Raw genomic sequence first — 23,075 nt, 5'->3', positions numbered from 1 at the left:
AGTTACATTTTGTATAAACATAATGTGTATAAGCCGTGTTTTTTAATTTCCAACGTCATAACTGACTACAAAAAGTGCAATGTTTTAAAATATACAGCTCCAAGTACTAAATTCTCATAGTTAATACGTCATTTGTGTATAAATAGATCATTAACGAATCCTCCTCCTCTATCTGTTCTCCTTCGTAAGGATGTAGTGGCGTTATGTAAGTCGTTTGACTATTTCTATCCAATCCTCTCTCTCCTGTGCGTGTTGTTTTGCTTCGAAGAACAAGTAACCAGTCATGTCCCTTATTTGGTCCGATCATCGTAATGGAGATCTTCCTCTGGATCTTCTGCCCTCTACGTTGCCTTCAACTATCATTCGTTCCATGCCTTCCCTTCTTCTAGTTATATGTCCAAAATATCTCAGTATATTTTGGTTGATAGCTGTGCTGAGTCTAGTTTTTATGTTAAGTTCGGCTAATATTGAATTATTTGTGCGATGTGCGGTCCATGGTATGCGCAACATTCTCCGGTAGACCCACATTTCAAATGCCATTATACGTTTTGAATCTGCTTTTTTGATGGTCCACGTCTCTGAAGCGTAGGTGGCGATAGGAAATATTAACGCTCGAACAAGGCGTAATTTTGTGTTTTTTGTAATGTCAGTATTCTTCCATATATTTGTGAGTTTGGCTGTTGCCGATCTGGCCATTATGATGCGCCTACGGATCTCGTCTTCGCATCCTCCACTGTTGGTAATAACGGAGCCTAAGTAATTAAATTGTCTGACCACTTCGTAACCTGCCAAGTCTCTTATCTCCGGTTGGTTGTTTCTGATTCTATCGATGATCATTACTTTGGTTTTCTGTATATTTATTTTCAAACATATTCTGTACTCACCGTTCCTAGCCTATTCATAATTTCTTCCAGTTCTTCTGGTGAAGACGCCAATATAACAGTGTCATCAGCATAACGTAGGTTTTTTTATTTTTCTTCCTCCTATCGTTGCTCCACCTTGCCATTCCTCAAAAACTTGACGCATAATGTGTTAACTATATATATTGAATAGAATGGGGGATATTATACATCCCTGCCGCACTCCAGATTTTAATTTGAAGTTTTTCGAAACCACATTATTAACTCTTACATTAGCGGTGTTATTTACATAAAGTGCTTGTAATAGATAGATTAGATGTTCTGGCGTACCCATTTCTCTAAGTATATGCCACATTTTATCCCATTTTACGTTATCGAAGGCCTTGGAGTAGTCAACAAAGCACAAATATGTTAACGAATACGGGAAGAATGAAATAAACAACTTATTATGAATATGGTAAATGGTATATGTAAAATTATCATTTTACTTTCATTTTTTCTAAAGCTAATGTGCACAAGCCGTTTACTCATTTTTGTCGTGCGACAAGCCTACACAGGCTTCAACAGTCAGACCCAACGTTGTCAGCCCCGATAGGATAGTCAGGTGGTTTTGTCAGAGCGTATGTAGACGGTTTTATGATTCTGATCTTCCACTAGAGTCTGAAAAATTGCTTTGCAATATATGATCTCAAATTCTCCCCTTCATCATTTTTATATCTAGTTCTGCACACAAGTGTTTTATATATTAATTTACGCGTCGCATCGCGTCGTTGAAAATATCTGTTATGCTGGCCACTCACTTACGGATATCGAAGAGGCCATGGCATGCAGGCCAGGACTGAAGGCCGTTATTTGAGTAGTTAAGTTAATGAACTGCTGTTGAGACGCCACACACATGCAGTTTTGTGATCGAGCGTGCCAACGCCTTTACGAAAACTGCGTGTATGTGGTGATTTTGGCTTCAATTAACCGCCTGTCAGTCGCCCGGCCTCTTCGATATCCGTAAGTGAGTGGCCAGCATTACACTTTCTTATCACAGTAAATAAACTGTAAACACAATAGGCGCGCGACTTTTCCCCAACACGACTCTACCTTATCGGCAGAGTCTACGAGAAGTGTACGGTAAATTGAAGCTGTAATTACAAAGAAAGAAATATGTATGTCTTTGTACTCACTTTATCACGCTTAACGAATTACGGGATCTGGATTTCAATGCATATTTTTTTTACAATTCTCGTATCAAAGTTACGCGTGAAGTTAGTCGTATTGATGACAGTTGGGAAAACGTCCGCGATCCAAACACAATACGTCTTCTTGTCCGAGCGATATTGAATTCTTTGTCCCTTTCACTGACTCAGGATTTGAATTATAATAAATAGGTAATGGTTGGTAGTTATACGAAAAGTATATCAAATCTATATTGGAATCAAACTGCCAAGGTAAGAGTTGACAACCAGAACACCCAAAATATCTAATTAGAGAGAGTTGGTTGCGCGATGTCCCCACTATTCTTCAATGTCTACAGTGAAGCGGTATTTCGAGAAGCGCTTTCAGATTCAATAGAATGTATATCTATCAATGGAGAAGTTTTGAACAACTTACGTTTTGCAGACGATACGGTAATATTAACGGATAATAACAATGATTTACAGAACGAAATGCAACGCCGTCATGAACGATGTCATGAGTACGGACTGAAGATGAATTTAAAGAAAACTAAATGCATGATCATGACTAAATCAGCACACACAAACATCCAATTGACTATTGAAGATACTGTAATTGAGAGTGTGGATAACTACAAATACTTAGGAACATCAAATCTCTCTCTCTCTCTCCTGTAGTTTCCCAATTACTGAGGATCGTGATTTCTTCCAATATTCCTAACAATGTTTCTCCATTGGTCTCTATCTTCAGCTGCTCTAAGAGCTTCGCAGAATGAGTTTCCAGCTGAATGCTTTATTTGGTCAGACCATCTAGTTGGTGATCGTCCTCTTGATCTTCTCCCCGGAACGTTTCCAGAAACAATTAATCTCTCCAAACTGTCGTCACCTCTGCGAACCACGTGACCAAAGAATTGCAGAATTCGTTGCAGACATATTGTGGACAGCCTTTTTTTAATATTGAGTTGGTTTAGAATGGAAACGTTTGTCCTATGAGCTGTCCAAGGTATGCGCAGCATTCTTCTCCAGCACTACATCTCAAAGGCATCAATTTTTTGGCGCTCGCATGCGCGAAGAGTCCAAGTCTCTGCTCCGTATAGAAATATTGAGAATACAAGAGCATTCACCAGTCTCATCTTGATATTTTGAGAGAGAGATCTGTCTTTCCAAAGTTTAGTTAGGCGACTCATCGTATTTTTTGCCATACCAATACGTCTCCGAACTTCTGCTTCACAGTTACCATCGTTAGTTATACTAGACCCGAGATAGACAAAGGTGTTTACTATCTGGTATTCCTGTAATATGTTAGTCAGTTGAATAGTGTCAAATCTGTCGACCACCATTATTTTTGTCTTAGCTTTATTGATTTTCAGACCAACTTTATTGCTTTCCTACTCAACTTTTTGCAGAAGATCAAACATTTCTTGCTCATTTGCTGCTATAAGTGTAGTGTTATCAGCAAATATTAAATTGGAGATTTTTCTACCAGCTACTGTTACTCCACCGGCCCATCCTTCTAAAACCATCCTCATGACATGTTCACCATAAATGTTAAATAAGTCAGGTGACAACACGCATCCTTGTCTAACACCTCTCTCGGTCTTGAATTGGTTTGAGAACTTCTGATCTAGTCGTACTGTCGCTATATTAGACTGGTACAGATTTTTAATGAGTGTCACCAGGTGCATTGGTGCGCCCATTTCTATTAAAATTGACCACAGATTTATCCAGTTTACACATTCAAATGCCTTTTGGTAGTCAACGAAGCATATAATCATAGGTACTTGAAATTCTCTAGACTAGCGGTTCTCAATCTGTGGTACATGTACCACTGGTGGTACATTTCATTATTTGAGGTGGTACGCAAAACTTAAAACAGCCAAAATCAGCACCACCATTGGCACAAATATAGTTAATTACATCACCTAGCTAGACAGGTATTTTAGTTAGGTGGTACCAAAAATAATAAAAAGTATTTGGTGGTACCTGACTCAAAAAGATTGAGAACCTCTGCTAGACTTTTCAATGAGTTGCAACAGCAAACCCTATATCTCGTCGACTTATCGTCTGGCGATAAGGCGTCGTATGGCGGCGTCTTATCATCTTACGACCATCAGTATGCCATTCTGCCACCCAATACTGCCGTTTTCTGCACCAATTGACACGTTGAGGACAGTGGTCTGCAGTCAAAGGAAGCACTCGTGGTGGGCGGAATGCAACCAGTCCAAAGGCTCAAATGCTACGGTATAGGGTACGTCTAGTAACAGGTCTACCTTCTACTCCAATCCATTGGTCAGCTATTTGACTCGTAGTAGCAAAACGGTCTCTCCGACCCAGGAGTCTAAAGTGCCTATCTTGACGCCCTGTGGTACGCCTTGGTTGACCAGTTGGTCTTCTTCGTGTTCCTCTACTTTGGTTTGTCCACAAACGACATACTCGCATAACTGTCATTGCCGTACAATTAACACGACGGCCAATTTCGCGATACGACAAACCCATATCTTTAAGGCAATAATTCTACCCCTGTCAAAATCGCTAAAATGGTGGTAATTTTGGTGTCTTCGAACTCGAGGCGTATTCTTGCACTGAATACAATTAAACTTAGGAATCATAACCAAAAATATCTGTACTAACCGGTCTTTATAAATTGGTCTTTTCACAAAAAGATTTAAAAATAAAACTTTATTTTTACAAAAATTATAAAAGATAAAACATTGATATTGTTATCATAGCATGCTTTAAATATATTCATTATGTTGCCAAAAAAATTAAGTTCAAGAAATGATTCCTTCTGGGTGTAACACTTCTAATGTCACTGAGTATATATAGAAACCTTTACCCAAGGGTGGACATTTTGTGCCCAACCATATTTTGAATTCAAGATTAGACTAGTAGAACCAAATTAAAATTCGATAATGGATCGTCTTTTTAACAATAAATAATTTTTGAAAAATTTTATAACACGTAATAAATATGTTTTAAGGGAATACGCATTAGGTGGACATTTTTGAAGTTATACTTCTTTACGCGCGATGAGGGTGAATTTTTATATGTTAAAACCAGGCGCATACGCATCACCCAGGCGCATACGCGCATTATAACTTTGTTCTGATTGGATGTTCAAATGTCATGTCAAAAATTATCCAATATGGCAGCTGTAGGACAGCTGTGGTTTGGAGGAAAAGGTAAAGGTAAACAAATGTATAATATATTAGTTTTATTGTTGTGAGGACAGAAACAAAACAGTTTATAATATTGTAGTGACTTTTAAATAGTTTTTAAAAGCAACAGGTACGTAATAATTGTTAATGTATCATGGCTATAAACCTACCTGTTTGATCTGCCAAAATACATAGTATGTAATAATGTAATACTTTTATTCATATAATTTGATTACCATCAATATTCACCTAATATATTGTTTTCTTAGAATAGAATAGAAATATGCTTTATTGTCATGAAAAATTTAACAATTTTATAGACAAAGCTTACAAGAATCATAAATAAAAACAATAACAAATACAATTTACTAAAATTATACAAATCGTCAATATAAATAAAACATAATAAAGTCAAATAAACATCAGTAACAATCTATTGCAAAATTAAAAAAAAAATTGCAAATTGCGTAATCTACCATAAGAAATTTAATAAGTAATTTAATAAGTTATGCTGCTGCATATGACACTCAAATATAGATTAAGATTCTACTTATACATAACAATACTGTAATTTCTTAGTTATTGGTTAAGAAACTCTGCTATTGAATAATATGGTCTTTCAGATAAATAGGCTTTAGCCATTTTACGGAACTTGGGGAAAGATGTTGCAGATTTAAGTTGTAGAGGGAGATGGTTGTATAGTTTTTTTGCAGAATATAATATAGATTTCTTTACTAACTCACTGGACGCGATCGGTAAATAGATGTCAAAAGTAGAATTTCTGGTGGAATAGTCATGTCTAGGTCTTTCTGGAAAAACATGTAGATGTTTACGAATTAAGCAAACAGTTTCTAAAATATATAAAGAAGGTAATGTTAGAATTCTGTGATCTTTGAAGTAGCTTCTGCAATGTGTTGTTCTTCTGAGGCCAAACAGATATCTGATTGCTCTTTTTTGCAATTTAAAAATAACATCGGATTGGGCAGCTGTACCAAAACCCCAAAAAGGCAGACCATATCGAAGATGGGACTCGAACAATGAAAAGTATGTTATTTTGGAGGAGGCTAAATCCATTTCCTTAGAGACAGATCTTATTGCAAAGCAAGCTGAGGATAGTTTCTTGCTTAACACATCGATATGAAGGGACCATTTAAGGTTGCTATCTAAAAAAATACCAAGAAACTTTACAGAATCAACGATACTGATCTGGCTGTTATGAAGAGGTAAGGGTTGAAGAGTTCCTTTATAGGGTAATGCTACTGTTTTATCTACGTTAAAAGAGAGTAAATTAGAATCTGACCAGGATTTTATTGTGAGTAGATCAGAAGTTATAGTAGCATGAAGAGTTGTGATATTTGAGTTGCTCCAAGTGATACTGGTATCGTCAGCAAAAAGAAAAACTTTTCCATCGATTTTTAAACTAGTGATGTCATTAATAAAGATAAGGAAAAGTAAAGGACCCAATACTGAACCTTGCGGTACCCCACATACAACATTTTTGAGACTAGAGTCTGTATCATTTGCTCTAACCAGTTGTTTCCTATTTTCCAAGTAAGATTGAAACCAGTTCAAAGAAATACCTCGAATTCCATAGAAATCTAGTTTTTTTATCAAAATGTCGTGATTTACACAATCAAAAGTTTTGGCATAATCACAAAAAACAGTGGCAGTGTGGAGATTATTGTTTAATGCTTGATAAACCTCATGCAGTACAGAAAACATGGCATCGGTGGTACATTTATTATTTAAAAATCCAAACTGATTTTGTGATAAAATCTTGTTATCAACGAGAAAGGACATAAGTCGGGCTTTTAGGAGTCTTTCAATAATTTTGGAGAGTACCGGTAGTAATGCAATAGGTCTATAATTGCAGGCAATAGATTTTTCACCACCCATATGAAGAGGAATAATGATGGCCGTCTTTAGGCACTCTGGAAATTTACCTTTCTCAAAAGAATCATTTATTAGAGAGATGAGGACTCCCAACACATTGTCTGGGAGATTTGAGAAAATTTTTATGGATAGTCCATCGGTACTACAGGAAGATTTGCTTTTGATACTATTGATTGTTTGGATCAATTCAGATTTACCAACCGGTCTTATAAAGAATGAATTCGAAACCTTTCCTGAATTAGGGAGATAGGAAATGGGATCTTGTTGTGACACAATAGTTGATGTTATATTTTTACTCACATTAACAAAATATTCATTTAGATTTTCTGGGTCTGGAAGGGAAAATGTTTGAGCTGTGTGAGTTTTATTTCGAAGATCGTTTATTATGGACCAAGTTTCTTTTGCAACACTTTTGGAGCTTCTGAGACGATTTTGATAATACAATTTTTTAGCCGATTTTATAAGTTTTAAATAGATTGCCCTGTACTTGGTGATATATTCAGTAACAGAGACGTTGGTAGTAAATTTCTTGATATACAGTAGTGAACGCATGTTTTTGGCTGATATGCGGACACCTTTGGTAGTCCAGGGTTTGCGATGTTTTTGCTTAATTGTGATTAAAGGAAATGCTTTATTGAAGATACAGACCAGCTTATTCAAAAAATCACTGAAATTATAATCGACGTCCATGGAAGGAAAGTGCCACTCAGAGGTTAAGCATAAATTTTGGAATTTACGAAAGTTCCGACCGGAAAAAATCCTGCCTAAACGTCGAGTTTTCGAGGAGGACATGCTAAAGATGTTAAACTTCGTATAAACCGCTTCATGATCAGATAGTCACGCATTAACAGTTGTAGCGCAGACATCAAGGGGTGAGAAATCTGAGACAATATAATCAATTATGGTAGATGAAGTTTTTTTAATCCTTGTAGGAGAATCAATGTGCATTGATAGATCATATGATTCAAATATGTTGACCAGGGATATTTGTGTAGCACAAGCAGCAGCATAATTAATGTTGAAGTTCCCGCATAAAATTTTTCTGCTTTTATGGGGCAGGTCATCTAACAAATTAAGCAGGTTCTGAAAAAATAGTTCCACGGAAGAGTCAGGTGATCTATAAATGCAAATAATATAAAGATTAAGGTTGTTACTGTAAACTAAGGAAAACTCAAAGAATGCTTCACTTAATAGAAAGTCATATTTTGTTACCAGAGAAAAATCATTATTTGTAGAAAGAATTAGGGTGCCTCCATGAGCTGAACTTGGACGGTCATACCTAGCAATAGTGGAATATTTTTCTACAAAAAAAGGCTCGTTGACTTCAAGCCAGTGCTCAGTAACCGCAACTATCGTTGGAAACCCTAATTCCTCTAGAAACAGAAATAATTCATCAGTTTTATATCTTATAGAACGAATATTAATCAGAAACATGCTAAAGTTGTTATCACTAAAATAATTTGAGGATTCTAGTCCCTCAGAACACGTCGTGATGTTTAAAAATTTCGTCTTGGAGAGGCAGCGGAATAGTAGTTTCGGTGGCATTCCCTTGATTTTTGCAGATGAATAATTCTTTCCGAAGTTAGAAAAGACCTAAAAGCAGCAAGGTCAGCGTCTCCCTCATCTGTACCAATTCCATAAGCATGATTAAAATCTAGAAGAATTTTTCGTAGATCTTCACTCTTTGTAGGAAGTCCTTCGGAAGCCAGAAACAATTTAACACTTGTGTTGGTATACCCATCATAAAATACTGATGCAGGTTGGTCGTGTAAATAAGCAAGATGAAGTTTAATGGCCTTTAAGATATCCGGTTCCCTTAATATGGCTAAAAGATATCGACTATTAGAGTTATTGGTTAATCTAACTCTTGGTGGGGTCAATGGATCGAGATTAGTCGATGGTTCTATCTTTCTTAATGAAATTAATATGGGTATGGAACGGATTCTTAGTTTTGCAAATTTCGATGGCCTGTTTGTCTGTTTGTATGTTTGTGCTCTGAACTTCATCTTTGTTGTTGCATAAACTGCTATTTGAATTTTCCAGGCTAATAGCACTTCTGATATTCTTCGGATTCTTATGTGACTCAGATGAAAGCGTTGGTTCGGAATATGAAGATTCAATAGACCATTTAATGTTTACACCAGGTGGTTCTTACTATATGTTTTGTTGTATTTTTTTTCAATTCTAAAGTCCACTTTACATCAACAATAATTGAACAAGAAATTGACAACAAGTTATTCAAGGTCAAATTTGGCTTATACAAAACACAATTCTACATCCAATTTTGCCGTGAATAAAAAGAAAATAAAGAAATTTGACAAAATAAAACATATCCAATTGTTCTATTTCATCAAATTCCTTCATTTTCTTTTACAAACCATACATTTTGTACTCGTCAAATTTGGCCTTGAATAACTTTGTCAATTTCTTGTTCAATTTATTGTTGATGTAAAGTGCACTTAAATCATTTCAATTCAAAATTAAAATAATTTGATCAATTTTCAAAATATCACAAGTTTAATGACGTTCTACACCTTCGGCAAAGAATTAAGGATTTGCATGAAATTTTAGTATGTTATAGTTTACTTCAAAAAACTAAGACTTGATTTTTTAAAAAATGTTTTACCGTGCCGTTTAATTACTATTAAGGGTCAAAGTTAAGTTTTAACATGGGCTCTTATGGGAATTCTTAAAAAGTTAATAACTTTTGACCCAAATTTACGATTTTTAATTATTTGTGCTTAAATTAAAGGTATTTTTGTAAGGAATAACATATTAAAAAATGAGGATTGTTTACCGTACCATTATTAAATAAAAGTGAAATTACTGTTTCGAAATTTAACAAAGTTGGTAGTAGTGAGATCAGCTGCACTCATAATTATATCCGAAACGTACGTGTTAATCACATGACCTCGGTGGTCTAGTTGTTGAGCGTTCGGTCAGAGTTCGAAACGTCCCGGGTTCCAATCCTCTACGATTCATTTTTTTTTTTAGTTTTAATAAAAATTTTTTGAAAGTGGTAGATAAGAAAGTTAGTTTAATATTTAAATAGAATACAATTACTTCGTTAAAATTATATAATAGAAGTATAACTTCTTACGTGCGTACAAAGTACACACACATTCTTTTTTTATCCACCCTTGGGCGGTTAAGTGTTAAAAAGTTTCTTGGTTGTCGGGATATAAGGTTAGAACTACGCCTAAGGATGCTTCGGTATTATGTGTTCTCTACTCTGAAGTCCATTTGAATAAGTTGGCCGCCTTTGAATTTTGGTGTTACAGAAGAATCCAATGAATATCATGGATTCGAAGAGTGTCAAACGTGGAAGTAACTAGAAGGATAGGAAATGAAGCAAAATAATATTGACAAAAGACGAAAACTTGAGTACTTAGGACATGTGATGAGAGGGCAAAAAGACTCATTATTACAACTTATTATGCAAGGCAAAATCCGAGGAAAGCGAAATGTGGAAAGACCAAAAATATCCTGGCTTGAAAACTTAAGGGAATGGTTCGAATGCATTAGTGCAAAGCTATTTAGAGCGACAGCCAACAGGGTCCTCATAGCCATAATGATTTCCAACCTTCGATAGAAGATGGAACTTAAAGAAGAAGAAGGTTGGTAGTTATGTCTCTTTCGCAGATCTTCTACTGAAGTTGGTAGTTCTTTATGTTGTATTGTGTAGTCTGTAGTCTATTAATTATCAATCTTTCTTAAGCATATCTTTATGTCTATATAATTAACAAGAAAAATTAGACAGGGCATACAACAAGAAAATTAGATGGGTTTGAGGAACCATCTTCTTCTTTAGGTGCTGTCTTCTTAACGAAGGTTGGCGAAGACTTCTGCAAAGTCTTCTCTATCTTGGGCTTTTCTTATTAAACTTTGAAAGTCTAATCCTGTCCATTCTTTCATGTTGCGCACAAGGCTGCTTTATCCATTAGGCAATATAGGCAGTTGCCTAGGGCGGCACATTATGAGAGGGCGGCACAAATACTGTACAAAAAATATTCGTGTATAAAAATTATGGATCTGGGTTCTGTCATTAAAGAGTATGAAGCTCTTTCAAATTACTTTACCGCAAGGAAGCCAAAAAATTGTGCCCAAATACAACATATAAAGAAATAAGAAAGAGAAAAAGAAAAATTCAATTTGACGAGAGGGCCGATGATGAACTAAACTTTTCAGCTAGCGATGAGATGAAAATCCACACATTCTATATTATAATCGACACTCTGATAATAGACCTGAATAGACGTCTGGAATCTTATCGACTTATTTATCAACGTTTTCGTGTTATTAACAGATTTGCCAAAATTAAGCAATGAAGAAACTATTAAAGAAGCTCAAAATCCGGTACAAAATAAAGACGACCAAGATACATCATTCATGAATGAATGCATTCGGAATGCATTTGGATACCACAATAAAATCACCAATTGACATATCTTAATATTTAAAGAGAGTTAGTGCAGTCACTGAAGGTGGATATGAGCTATTACCTCCGATTTCGTTAAACCTCCATCGATTTGCATGAAAATTGGTGAGTGGTTAGAGGATATCTCAAGCAACAAAGGTGACATGGTGTCAACTTGCGCTTTTACCCTGGGGGTGGATGCCACCCCTTCTCGGGAGTGAAAATATTTTATTAAAAATATCCCCAGAATTCGATAGAGGGGCAAATTCTAAGCAAAATTTGTTACATAAGGTTATTAAAATAAATCAAAACTTATTGAGTCATTAAAGATCAAAGATTTTAATTTTTTGTGAGAAAAATTCATGTTTTTAACTGATTTTCATAAATAACTCAAAAACTTAAGATTTTACAAAAAGGTTATTACTACCAAAATTAAATCTAATAAAAAAATGAAATAAACTCCTTACTGAAATGACCTTTTAAGGTTAAATAAAAGTAAGTTATAGGTAATTGAATGTATATTTTTTTTGGCGAGTACCCAAATCTAAGTATTCAAGCTTAAATAACGGGAAAATGATGCATTTTATAACATAACCTTATTAAACATTAATTTGTCAAAGTACTTAGAAATATCTATCAAATGAGCCCCCGAACAAGTTGATAGCATTAAAATTTATGCACCAAATATTTTTCAAAATTTATCTTTAAAGAATTTTTCCAAAAAAGTTATGGTTTTTTTAAAATAACTCCGTTAATTTTTACGATATCAGGTTTACCTTAACACCATTTGAAAATTAATTTTATTGACTATTAAACCACTTTGAATTTAATCTTTTAAACCCCTTATTTTTTTTAAAAATTAAAGGTTAAATGGCCCCGGTTACATGGTTCTCGCAGCAAAATTTAAGCTTTAAACGTTTCTATCTCGGTTATTTTTGACGCTATAGTTATATACCCTATAGTTTTATATAGTTATATAAAGTTAAAATATTTGATACAGAGAAAACTAAAATTTGATTATACATACCTACATATATCACTTTTTACGTATATTGAGTATTTTTGGAGTTATCAAAAGAAAATTAAAATCACGATAATTTTAAAAATTCCGATTTTTTAAAATTATATCGTTTTTTAATATGCATTCTAAACCAGTCAAAATTGTTGAAATCATTATTTATGCTAGTATAAAGAAATTCTTCTAAGGATTACTATAAATTTTAATTTTTGTGGAAATAGCGTATGTTTTATTTTTCACTTTTTCCTAAAAAGTTCTAAAGGGTTCTCTTATTTTCATTATAACTTGCTTAATTGTGATGATATTGACTTCTACTGGAGCTCATTTGATAGGTACTCCGAAGTACTTTGACAAGTGTTTAGTAGGTATATTTTATGAAATGCATCTTTTTCCCGTTATTTAAGCTTGAATACTTAGATTTGAGTACTCGTAGAAAAAAATATACATTCAATTAACCAAAGCTCACTTTGAATTAACATTGGTTTAGTTCTTTAAAATAACATGGATATCACCAAATCAGCAAACTAAATCTCAGATAGACCATATTTTGATAAACAGGCGGAGACAATCTTCAATTAAGGACGTAAGATCCTACAGAGGAGCCTGTGCTGACTCAGATCATTTCATGGTAACAGCAAAAAATAAAACAAAGAACATGAAGAAGTAAAAATAAAAGCAAACAAACGAAATGGGACACTGAAGAACTAAAAGAAGAGCAAGTAAGAAGGAGATATCAGGAAGAACTGGAAAAATATCTAATAATGGATGACAATCAAGAATGTGTTGATGTGAAACGGGAGTGGAGCTGCATAAAAGACGCCATACAGGAAGCAGCAGAAAAAACAATTGGCAAAAAGAAGAAGGAGAAGAAAAAAGAATGGTACAACATCGAATGTCAAAAAATTATGGAAAAAAAAGTGGAAGCGAGATTAAAATGGATAAGAACGAACACGGCAGAAGACAGAGAAAACTACGAACTACTGAGAAATGAGGGCAAAAAAATAACAGAAAACAAAAACGACAATGGGTAGATCTAAAGATTCAGGAAATAGAGAACGAAAAATATAACAGAAATTCAAAAAAATTCTATAATAAAATAAAAGGAAACAATAGAACATTCAAGGGTAAATTAAAAGGAATAAAAAACAAACAAGGTAAAATTGTAGAGGAAGAGAAAGAGTATAAAGAAATATGGACAAGTCACTTGAAAGGATTACTAATTGAACCAGTTATAAATGATGAAATAGAAGACAAGGACGAAGAAGACGCGAACACACAGGAACCAACATTAGAAGAAGTAAAAAACATTATAATGAAAGGGAATAATGGAAAGGCACCTGGGAAGGACGGAATAAATCTAGAACTAATAAAATACGGAGGGGACATATTGCATGAAAAAATACATGAATTGATTAAGAAAATATGGAAAGAGGAGACAATGCCGAACGAGTGGGAAATTGGACAGATTATAACGATCCATAAAAAGGCGACCAGCATGAGTGTAAGAACTACAGAGGTATTACACTATTAAACGTTGCCTATAAAATATTATCGTCAATAATACAAAAAAGGTTAACAGATGAAACAAAAAATATCATAGGACAATACCAATGCGGTTTCGTAAAAGGCAGATCAACAAGAGATGCAATACATACCATTAAACAAATCATGGAAAGAGCACACGAACATCAACATGAAATAGAAATATTATTTATAGACTTTGAATAAGCCTTTGACTCAATAAAGAGAAAGGAAATAATGAAAGCCCTAAAATATCAAGGAGTAAGTAAAAAACTAAGAAACCTAATAAAAATGTCTATGAATAAATCAAAAATAAGTATCCTAACACAAAAAGGGGAAACAGAAGAATTCGAAATAAATAAAGGAGTGAGACAAGGTAAGACCAAGGGACAAGGAGTGAGAAATTCGAGGAAGTACAGAAATTTAAATATGTAGGTCAAAACGGCAAAGAAGTCTTTTCCAATTAATTTAGAAATTTAAATACCTGGGCGTTATGATAAATAACAAAGGGGAAAGAAAAACGGAGATCGAAGAAAGAATAACTGCGACAAACCGGGTGTACCAAGCAAATAGAAAACTACTAAAGAGTAAAATATTGACCAAACAAACAAAAATGAATATATATAAAACAATAATAAGACCAATGACGATGTTTGCAGCAGAAACCATGACTATGACAAAAAAAGAAGAAGAGAAATTAAGGATAAATGAACGAAAGATAATAAGGACAATACTGGGTCCAATGAGAATCGAAGAACAAGAGTATATAAGGAGAACGAATAAAGAAATTTTAGAAGAATTAAATGGTGAAGATATAGTAAAGAAAATAAAAGTACAAAGAACCAAATGGCTAGGTCACATATGGAGACAAGGACCAGAATCAGTATCAAAAGCTATGATATTGTGGCAACCAGGAGGAAAAAGGAGACGTGGTCGACCCAAGACCTAAGAGGAGCAGGAATTACAAAATGGAAAGAGAGGGCAATAGACCGGAAGAAATGGAGACATATCAGTGAACAAATACAATGATCATGGGGACTGATCCACCCCGTAAAATGGATCTAGAAAGCGAAAGCGGCGAAACCCCACATGGGGTGTTAAGCCATATACTATATTACTATACTATACTATTAGTTCTTTAAGCAAGGAGTGTATTCAACTTTTTATTACCTTCAATTTTGATAATAATAACTTTTTGTAAAAGCTTATAGTTATTGAGTTCTACGTGAAAAACAGCTTTAAAATATGCATTTTTTTACGAAAAAATAAAATCTTTGATCTTTAATAATTCAAAAATTATTTATTTATATTAATAACTTTATATAACAAATTTTGCTTAGAATTTGTCTGTCTATCGACTTATGGAATTATTAAAAAAAAACAATTTTCATCCTCGAAAAGGGATGGCATTCACCACCACGGTAAAAGCGTAAGTTGGCATCATATGCCACCTTTGTTCCTTGAGGTATCCTCTAACTACTCATTAATTTTCATGAAAATTGATTGCTTTGTACATTTACTTGTGCATCCCAGGTGCCAACGTGTCCGCTGAAAAGTCATTTTCGAAAATGTCAAGAATTAAAAATAATTTCTCATCAAGTATGATGACGCAAAAACGTGCAATTTGTCGATTTTGTCAAGAAATTTTTTTTTGAAAAGTCCTTTTTGAAAAGAAGTGTCTGATGTGATCGAACTGGAATGACAATTTTTTCTGTTGTAGGTATATACACATCGTAGTTTAAATCCATTTTTAGCGTTTTTGCAAATTTCTGCAATTTTCTTTCGCAAAAATGGTACATGCTTGAAGGGCGGCTACTAGAGAATTGCCTAGGGCGTCAATTGACCTAAACGCGGCCCTGGTTGCGCAGCCAGATCATTTGTCGTCTACCCGGACCGCGCCTGCCTTCTATTTTCCCTTCTATAATAATCTGAAGGAAGTTATACCTGTCGTGTCTAAATATGTGTCCAGGATGAGATGTTTTAAGTTTCTTGACAATTTCTGTGAGTTGACGTTCTCTATTCATACGCCTTAACACTTCTTCATTTCTAACGCGGTCGGTCCATGTAATTTTCAGCATACGACAAAATACCCACATCTCAAAGCTCCCTAAACTTCGTAACAAGCTGACTGTTAACGTGCAAGCTTCCATGTCGTGTAATAGTAGGTACACTATACAGGGTGTAACAAAAATACAGGTCATAAATTAAAGTACTTATTCTGGGACCAAAAATAGTTCGACTGACCCTAACTTACCTTAGTACAAATAGGCACATAAAAAAAGTTACAGCCGTTTGAAGTTACAAAATGAAAATCGATTTTCTCGAATATATCGAAAACTATTAGAGATTTTTTATTGAAAATAGACATGTGGCATTCTTATGGCAGAAACATCTTACAGACAAATTATAGTGAAATTTGTGCACAACCTAAAAGTTTTATGGGGTTTTGTTCCCTTAAACACCTTCAAACTTTTGTGTACGTGCTAATTAAAGTATTATTGTGTTACCATTAGTTAAATTCAATGTTTTCAAAACTTTTTTGGCTCTTAGTATTTTTTCGATAAGGCAGTTTTTAGCGAGATGCGGCTTCTTTTTTAATATGTTTACATACAAAATTTATGGGGGTTTTGTGCCTTTAAACCCCCCAAATGTTTGTGTACGTTCTAATTAAACTATTAGTGCGGCACCATTAGTTCAACACAGTGTTTTTAAAACTTTTTTGTCTCTTTGTATTTTTCCGATAAGGCACCTTTTATCGAGATGTGGCTTTTTTTTTAATATAGTTCAAAATATATCTAAAAATGTAAATCATAAATAAATTTTCATATTACATATTATTATTGTCAAGTCTCCATAATCGTACTTAACCATATACAAATATTTGGTGGATTTTGCAAATATTTAACATATCTCGATAAAAACTGACTTTTCGAAAAAGTACTCAGAGGCGAAAAAGTTTTTAAAACATTGTGTTTAACTAATGGTACTACAATAATAATCAAATTGGAACGTAGACAAAAGTTTGGGGGGTTTAAAGGAACAAAACCCCCATAAAATTTTTAATGGGTGTCCAAATTTCACTATATTTTTTTCTTGAAATACTATTGCCATAAGAATGCCACATGTCCATTTTCAATAAAAAATCTCTAATAGTTTTCTATATATTGAAAAAAATCGATTTTCATTTTGTAACTTCAAAGGGCTGTAACTTTTTTTATGTGCACATTTGTACTAAGTTAAGTTAGGTTTAATCGAACTATTTTTGGTCCCAGAATATGTGACTAAATTTATGACCTGTATTTTTGTTACACCCTGTATACAGAGTGGGCCAAAGAAAAGAGTCCACCTCGATATTTGGCAGTATTACTAGATTTTAAGGAAATAAAAAAAAGGTCAATTTTTCATCTAAGGGGGACACATTTTTACGGTATATACATCTGTATACATACACACCTCCTCATAAACAAAGACGGAAACCTGGCGACGACAGTTAAGGAGAAGCTGGTGACCTGGAAAATGTACATCGAAGAACTCTTCTGGGACTACCGAGGCAACCTTCCAGAAGTAACTTGCATGACAGGGCCGTCAATACTAGAAAGCGAGGTGAAAGCGGCTTTAAAACAGTCTAAGAATGGTAAAGCCACAGGTCCGGACGAAATACCCGTCGAACTTATTAAGGTGATGAGTGAAGTAAGCACGAAGGAGTTAACTGAACTGTTCAACGCCATGTACGATTCAGGTAATATCCCAGAGGAATGGCTATTGTCAACGTTTGTAACAATACCAAAAAAAAAACGATCTGCGAAAACGTGCGAAGATTCCCGGACTATCAGCCTTATTAGTCATGCACTTAAGATTTTTCTTAAAATCATACATGCCAGAATTTACAAGAAATGCGAGGAAAATGTCGGTGAAATGCAATTTGGATTCCGCGATTCCATGGGTACACGTGAGGCACTTTTCACCTTACACGTTCTACTTCAGAGATGCCGCGATGTTGGTTGTGATGTCTATGCTTGTTTTATTGACTACGCCAAGGCATTTGACCGCTACCAGCACCAGAAGATGGTCACCGCCTTACAAAGAGTAGGATTAGATGAGAAGGACATTCGGATCATCATGAATTTATACTGGAACCAGCGTGCTCAAGTCAAGGTCGAAGACCAGTTGACCGACCAAGTAAAGATCATGTGCGAGGAGTAAGGCAGGGCTGTGTGCTCTCGCCGACTCTTTTCAATATATACTCTGAGGAAATTTTTACTGAAGCCCTCACAAACCTACAGATGGGAATCCGAGTGAACGGTGAATACATCAATAATATCCGCTACGCCGATGACACTGTATTACTAGCAACCAGCCTAAATGATCTACAGGCCTTACTAGACCCTGTGAGAACTGTGAGCGTAACATACGGCTGAACCTTAATATTAAGAAAACTAAATTCATTGTTGTCAGCCGTGTAAATTTAGATCCCGGGGCACTAATGGCAGATAGCGAAGAGATCCAGAGAGTCGACAAATTCACTTACCTCGGAACTACCCTCAACTCACAATGGGACCACGCTCAAGAGATTAGATCCAGAATTGAAATGGCACGGTCTACATTTATTAAGCTGAGGTCCTTGCTGTGCTGCAGTGATCTCAGTTTGGGAACAAAGATGCGGATAGTGAGGTGCTACGTTCTTCCGGTGCTACTGTATGGAGTTGAAACCTGGATACTGACGCAAGCCACTGAAAAGCGGATTGAAGCCTTCGAGATGTGGATCTACAGGAGGATACTAAAAATATCTTATGTGGACCATGTCACCAACATTGAGGTCCTACAGCGCATGACAAAAGAAAAAGAAGTGCTTAATTTAGTAAAACAACGTAAGCTTGAGTATCTTGGCCACGTGATGCGGAACGAAGAAAAATATCGAGTTCTTCAACTCGTCATGCAGGGCAAAGTATTTGGCAGGAGTGGACCGGGACGCCGTCGTATCTCGTGGTTGAAAAACCTCCGACAATGGTTTGGGATAACCTCCGCGGAGCTGTTTCGCAGAGCAGTCAACAAAACAATAATAGCCTTGATTATCGCCAACATCCGGACCGGATAAGGCACTGAAGAAGAAGATATATCTGTCATTTGTCAACCCCTTCCCTTCCACTTCCCCCACCCCTTATTATTAAATGGGGAATAGGGGTCGTGTGCTAGCTCATTTGAAAGGTTATTCAATTCTCTATTCAGTAATATTAACATTGATTTAATCATTTATACAGGGTGTCCAAGAAAAATTATTGTGAATTAAATTAATTGACAAAAAAAAAGAAGAATGTATGTAATTTATTTAACTCAGAATATATTCTAGTGCTGACAGAAAACAGAAAAAGATGTTTATTTAATAAATAAACATTGTTTGTTGCTTAAATTCAATATTAAACCTACCAAGAGGCAGATGGGTGGCAACTTGAACATTGAAATTAACCGAAAAGCAATGTCTATTTATCAAAAAACATTTTTTTCTGTTTTGTGACAGAAGTAGAATGTATTTTTTATTAAATAAATTGCATACATTCTTCTTTTTGTATCAATTAATTTAATTAAAATATTTTTTTCTTGGACACCCTATATAAATAATTATGTTAATGTTGACATTAATAAATAGAAAATTGAATAACCTTTCAAATGAGGTTTGGACCAATATCAAATGGTCAAATGAGGACCATGATTTAAAAACAAGGGGTGGGGGAAGTGGAAGGGAAGGGGTTGAAAAATGACAGATGTATGTACCGTAAAAATGTGTCGCCCTTAGATAAAAAATTTACCTGTTTTTTATTTTCTTAAAATCTAATAAATACTGCCAAATATCGAGGTGAACTCTTTTCTTTGGCCCACTCACTTTATGTGCGGTATCGTAAGGACAGATCACGATTACACGGGTAGTGAGTAACTGTCGCATCTTTAAGAAGGTGTTTCTTGACTGTTCTATTTTACATTTAACCTCTTGTTCTTGGTCTAAGGTTTCATGTATCCAACATCCTAGGTACTTAAACTTTTTCACTTATTCAACGTGATTGTTGTTGACTAGTATGTTTATAACTGGTGTGCGCTTTTTTGAAATTATTACCATTGTTTTAGTTTTTTGTGTCCATAAAAGGGCCATATCGTTCTCCTTTTTGCTCTACTTTGGTCAACAGTATCTGTAGTTCTTCTTCACTGCCAGCAATCAGTACTATATCATCGGCGTACCTGATGTTTTTTACGTTTTTCCATTGACTTTTATTCCTTCTTGTGCTTCATCTAGAGCTCGTGCAAAGATTTTCTCTGAGTACAAGCTGAATAATAATGGTGATAGTATACAACCTTGTCTAACTCCTCTTTGGATGTTTATGGTTTCAGTATCACCCATTTCGGTTCTGACAGGCGTTTTGGTTCCAGTAGAGTTCACGTATTGCATTAATCTCGTTTGGATCCAGGTTCTTTTTTTGCTAGCATTCTATTAGTTGATCGTGTTTGACTTTATCAGAAGCCTTTTCATAATCTATAAAGCACAAGTAGACATTCTTTTGTTGATCTCTAGAAACCAATAGTAATAAAAAAAAGGTTAAGGGATTTATCAAATACATTCTTAGCAATAACCATAATTATTGGAAGGATAGAAGGCATATTTTATAAATATAATTATAAAATAAAAAAGACTTACCACTACATTGGCCCCCAAGTGAAGGGAATAAACCCTCCGTACATTGACAGATTAAAATAGGGCTGTTATTTCCGGTGGATGGAAAATTATTCGATTTCTTCTCTTTAGGTTCTACACAAACTGCGTTGTCGACACATTCGTCATCATTTTGACAGAGGTGGTTGGGCCCTAAAAATAAATTGGATTTAGAATGATTCAATCAAATTTTTTAACAATAGAAGTTTTTTTATACAAGGTTGCGAAAATCTGGCAACAAGGTGCTATCTGCGAAATACAAATAAACTGATATTAGTTAGATTGGACCAACCACTCTATGTTTGTTTTATTGATTACAGTAAGGCGTTCAATAAGGTCTGACACAACCATTTTATACAGGTGCTTAAAGACAAACACATTGACAAAAAAGACTTAAGAATAATAACTCATCTCTACTTGAACCAAACAGCAAAAGTCAGAGTAGGTAAAGAACTTTCGGAGGAAGTAGAGATAAAAAAAGGCGGAAGGCAAGGTTGCATACTCTTCCCTTATTGTTTAATCTATATTCGGAAGAAATAATTAAAAAATCATTCGAAGATGTAACAATTGGAATAAAAGTCAACGGCAGACACATCAACAATACCAGATATGCCGATGATACTATACTAATTCAATCACATATTTCAGAAACCCCGTAAGTAACATTTTAACGTAAATTTAGGTTATGTCGGGTTTGCGTTGTATGTAAAGACGTATTTCATCCATGTAATTCAGAAACCCCGCCGTTGTTAGACTATTTAGTGTATTTAGACAATACTGTATTTAATCGTTGTAATGCAGAAATCCCGTAAGTACCGCGTTTGAGGGGTTTCTATATACTACATGGTGTAAAACGTGAATTGTGCGCAGTGGCAAGACTCCTTGGAAAATAGTTAATTTCTTTTTAGTGTTCTCCAAAATTTAATGCTTCCCAATATTTCAGTTCAAGAGGCATTTTATCTCCACCAACTGACTATTAATGTATTTGAAATTCATGATTTCCACACGGGCATTGCCATGTTTTACGTAAATCATGAAGGCGTTGCAAAAAAAGGTTGTAATGATGTATGTTCATTCATGCACTTATTTTCGAACGGATGTGCAGGACAGAATAAAAACCATACAATGGTTCGACTATGTGCCGCCATGGTATCTGCAGGACGTTTTGAGACAATTGATCAATATTTCACCATTAGAGGTCACAGTTTTCTTTCATGTGATAGATAGAGATTTTGTTGCAGTTAAACGAAAAATGAAGAAAACAGATCGGATTTACACTACGTGGAGTTAATAGCGAATGCCAGTCAATGGCAAAATTTTCTATTTATGTAGTTCATACTGAAATGATAATAGACTATGGATAAGTCATGGTGGCCCAAGTACTATAAGCAAAATTGTCTGTCAATTGACTCGTATGGTCGTGGAGTTACTAGAGAAATGAAAAAACCTTTGCTATTGCATTCTTCATGCACTTTACGCATGATTCAAGAAAACCTGGTGATGCTGTAGCACGTGATTTTATTGACTCAGCTGTACAGTTTGAATATCAGTTCAGTAAGACCAACTCAAAACCTATTCTCTCAAAGACGACAGCATATTCAGAAGGACATACAGCAATTATTGTGAAAAAAAATGAGAGATCTTCAGAAGTTAAAATCCTATTTACCAGATGACATCAATGCTCAGAACTTCTACGAGGAGATATTTGGATGGCCAGTAGTAGACACACAGGCCAGTAGTAGACAGTCATAGATGACCCACATGTCGTTCTTGACTAACTTTGTATTTACGACGTATTTAATGTATGTAACTGAATAAACATCTTACTTTTTTGCGAGTAATGCTTTTTATTTTAGCCTGTATTTCTGAAACCCCGTAAGTACAGCGACAAGATCTCTTTAGAAAAATGGCAAAAAAGAAAAAATTAATATTCAATTGCAGAGAATATACAAGACCTACAGGCACTCTTAGATAATGCAGTAAATGCTAGTGAGGAAAGCGGACTAACGCTTAACGCTAATAAAACAAAGTTTATGACAATTTCCAAAACACAACAACAAGTCAATTTAAACATAGGAGGGGCCAATAGAAAATGTTAAAAATACGAATATCTGGGTACAATTATCAATGAAAATAAGGAGATAGATAGATAGATAGATAGACATTTATTGTTTTTAAAAACTACAGTTTTATAAAAATGAGTTTAGTAAGTACAGAATATAACTAACAACTAGTCTAGAACCTAAGTAACTATTAACAAATTTAAATAAAAGTTAAGCGCTATCACTAACTGAAATGGAGAACTTGGTTTTTCTAATAAACATCAATGAAGGAGAAACTGAAGT

General features: G+C 34.8%; 1 protein-coding gene across 2 annotated transcripts in view; it reads right to left on the bottom strand.

Annotated features, from left to right (window-relative positions):
- LOC126893423 (uncharacterized) overlaps positions 1-23,075 on the bottom strand; it is a 131,579-nt gene that overhangs the window by 22,879 nt on the left and 85,625 nt on the right. For both annotated transcript variants that reach the window (XM_050663589.1, XM_050663590.1), the window contains exon 3: positions 20,716-20,883. In XM_050663589.1, the coding sequence (XP_050519546.1) occupies positions 20,716-20,883 (168 nt within the window). The remainder of the gene's footprint in view (positions 1-20,715; positions 20,884-23,075) is intronic.

Source organism: Diabrotica virgifera, chromosome 10 (genome assembly GCF_917563875.1).
Source record: "Diabrotica virgifera virgifera chromosome 10, PGI_DIABVI_V3a".
NCBI lineage: Eukaryota > Metazoa > Arthropoda > Insecta > Coleoptera > Chrysomelidae > Diabrotica > Diabrotica virgifera.
This window is presented reverse-complemented; position numbering and strand designations above follow the sequence as displayed.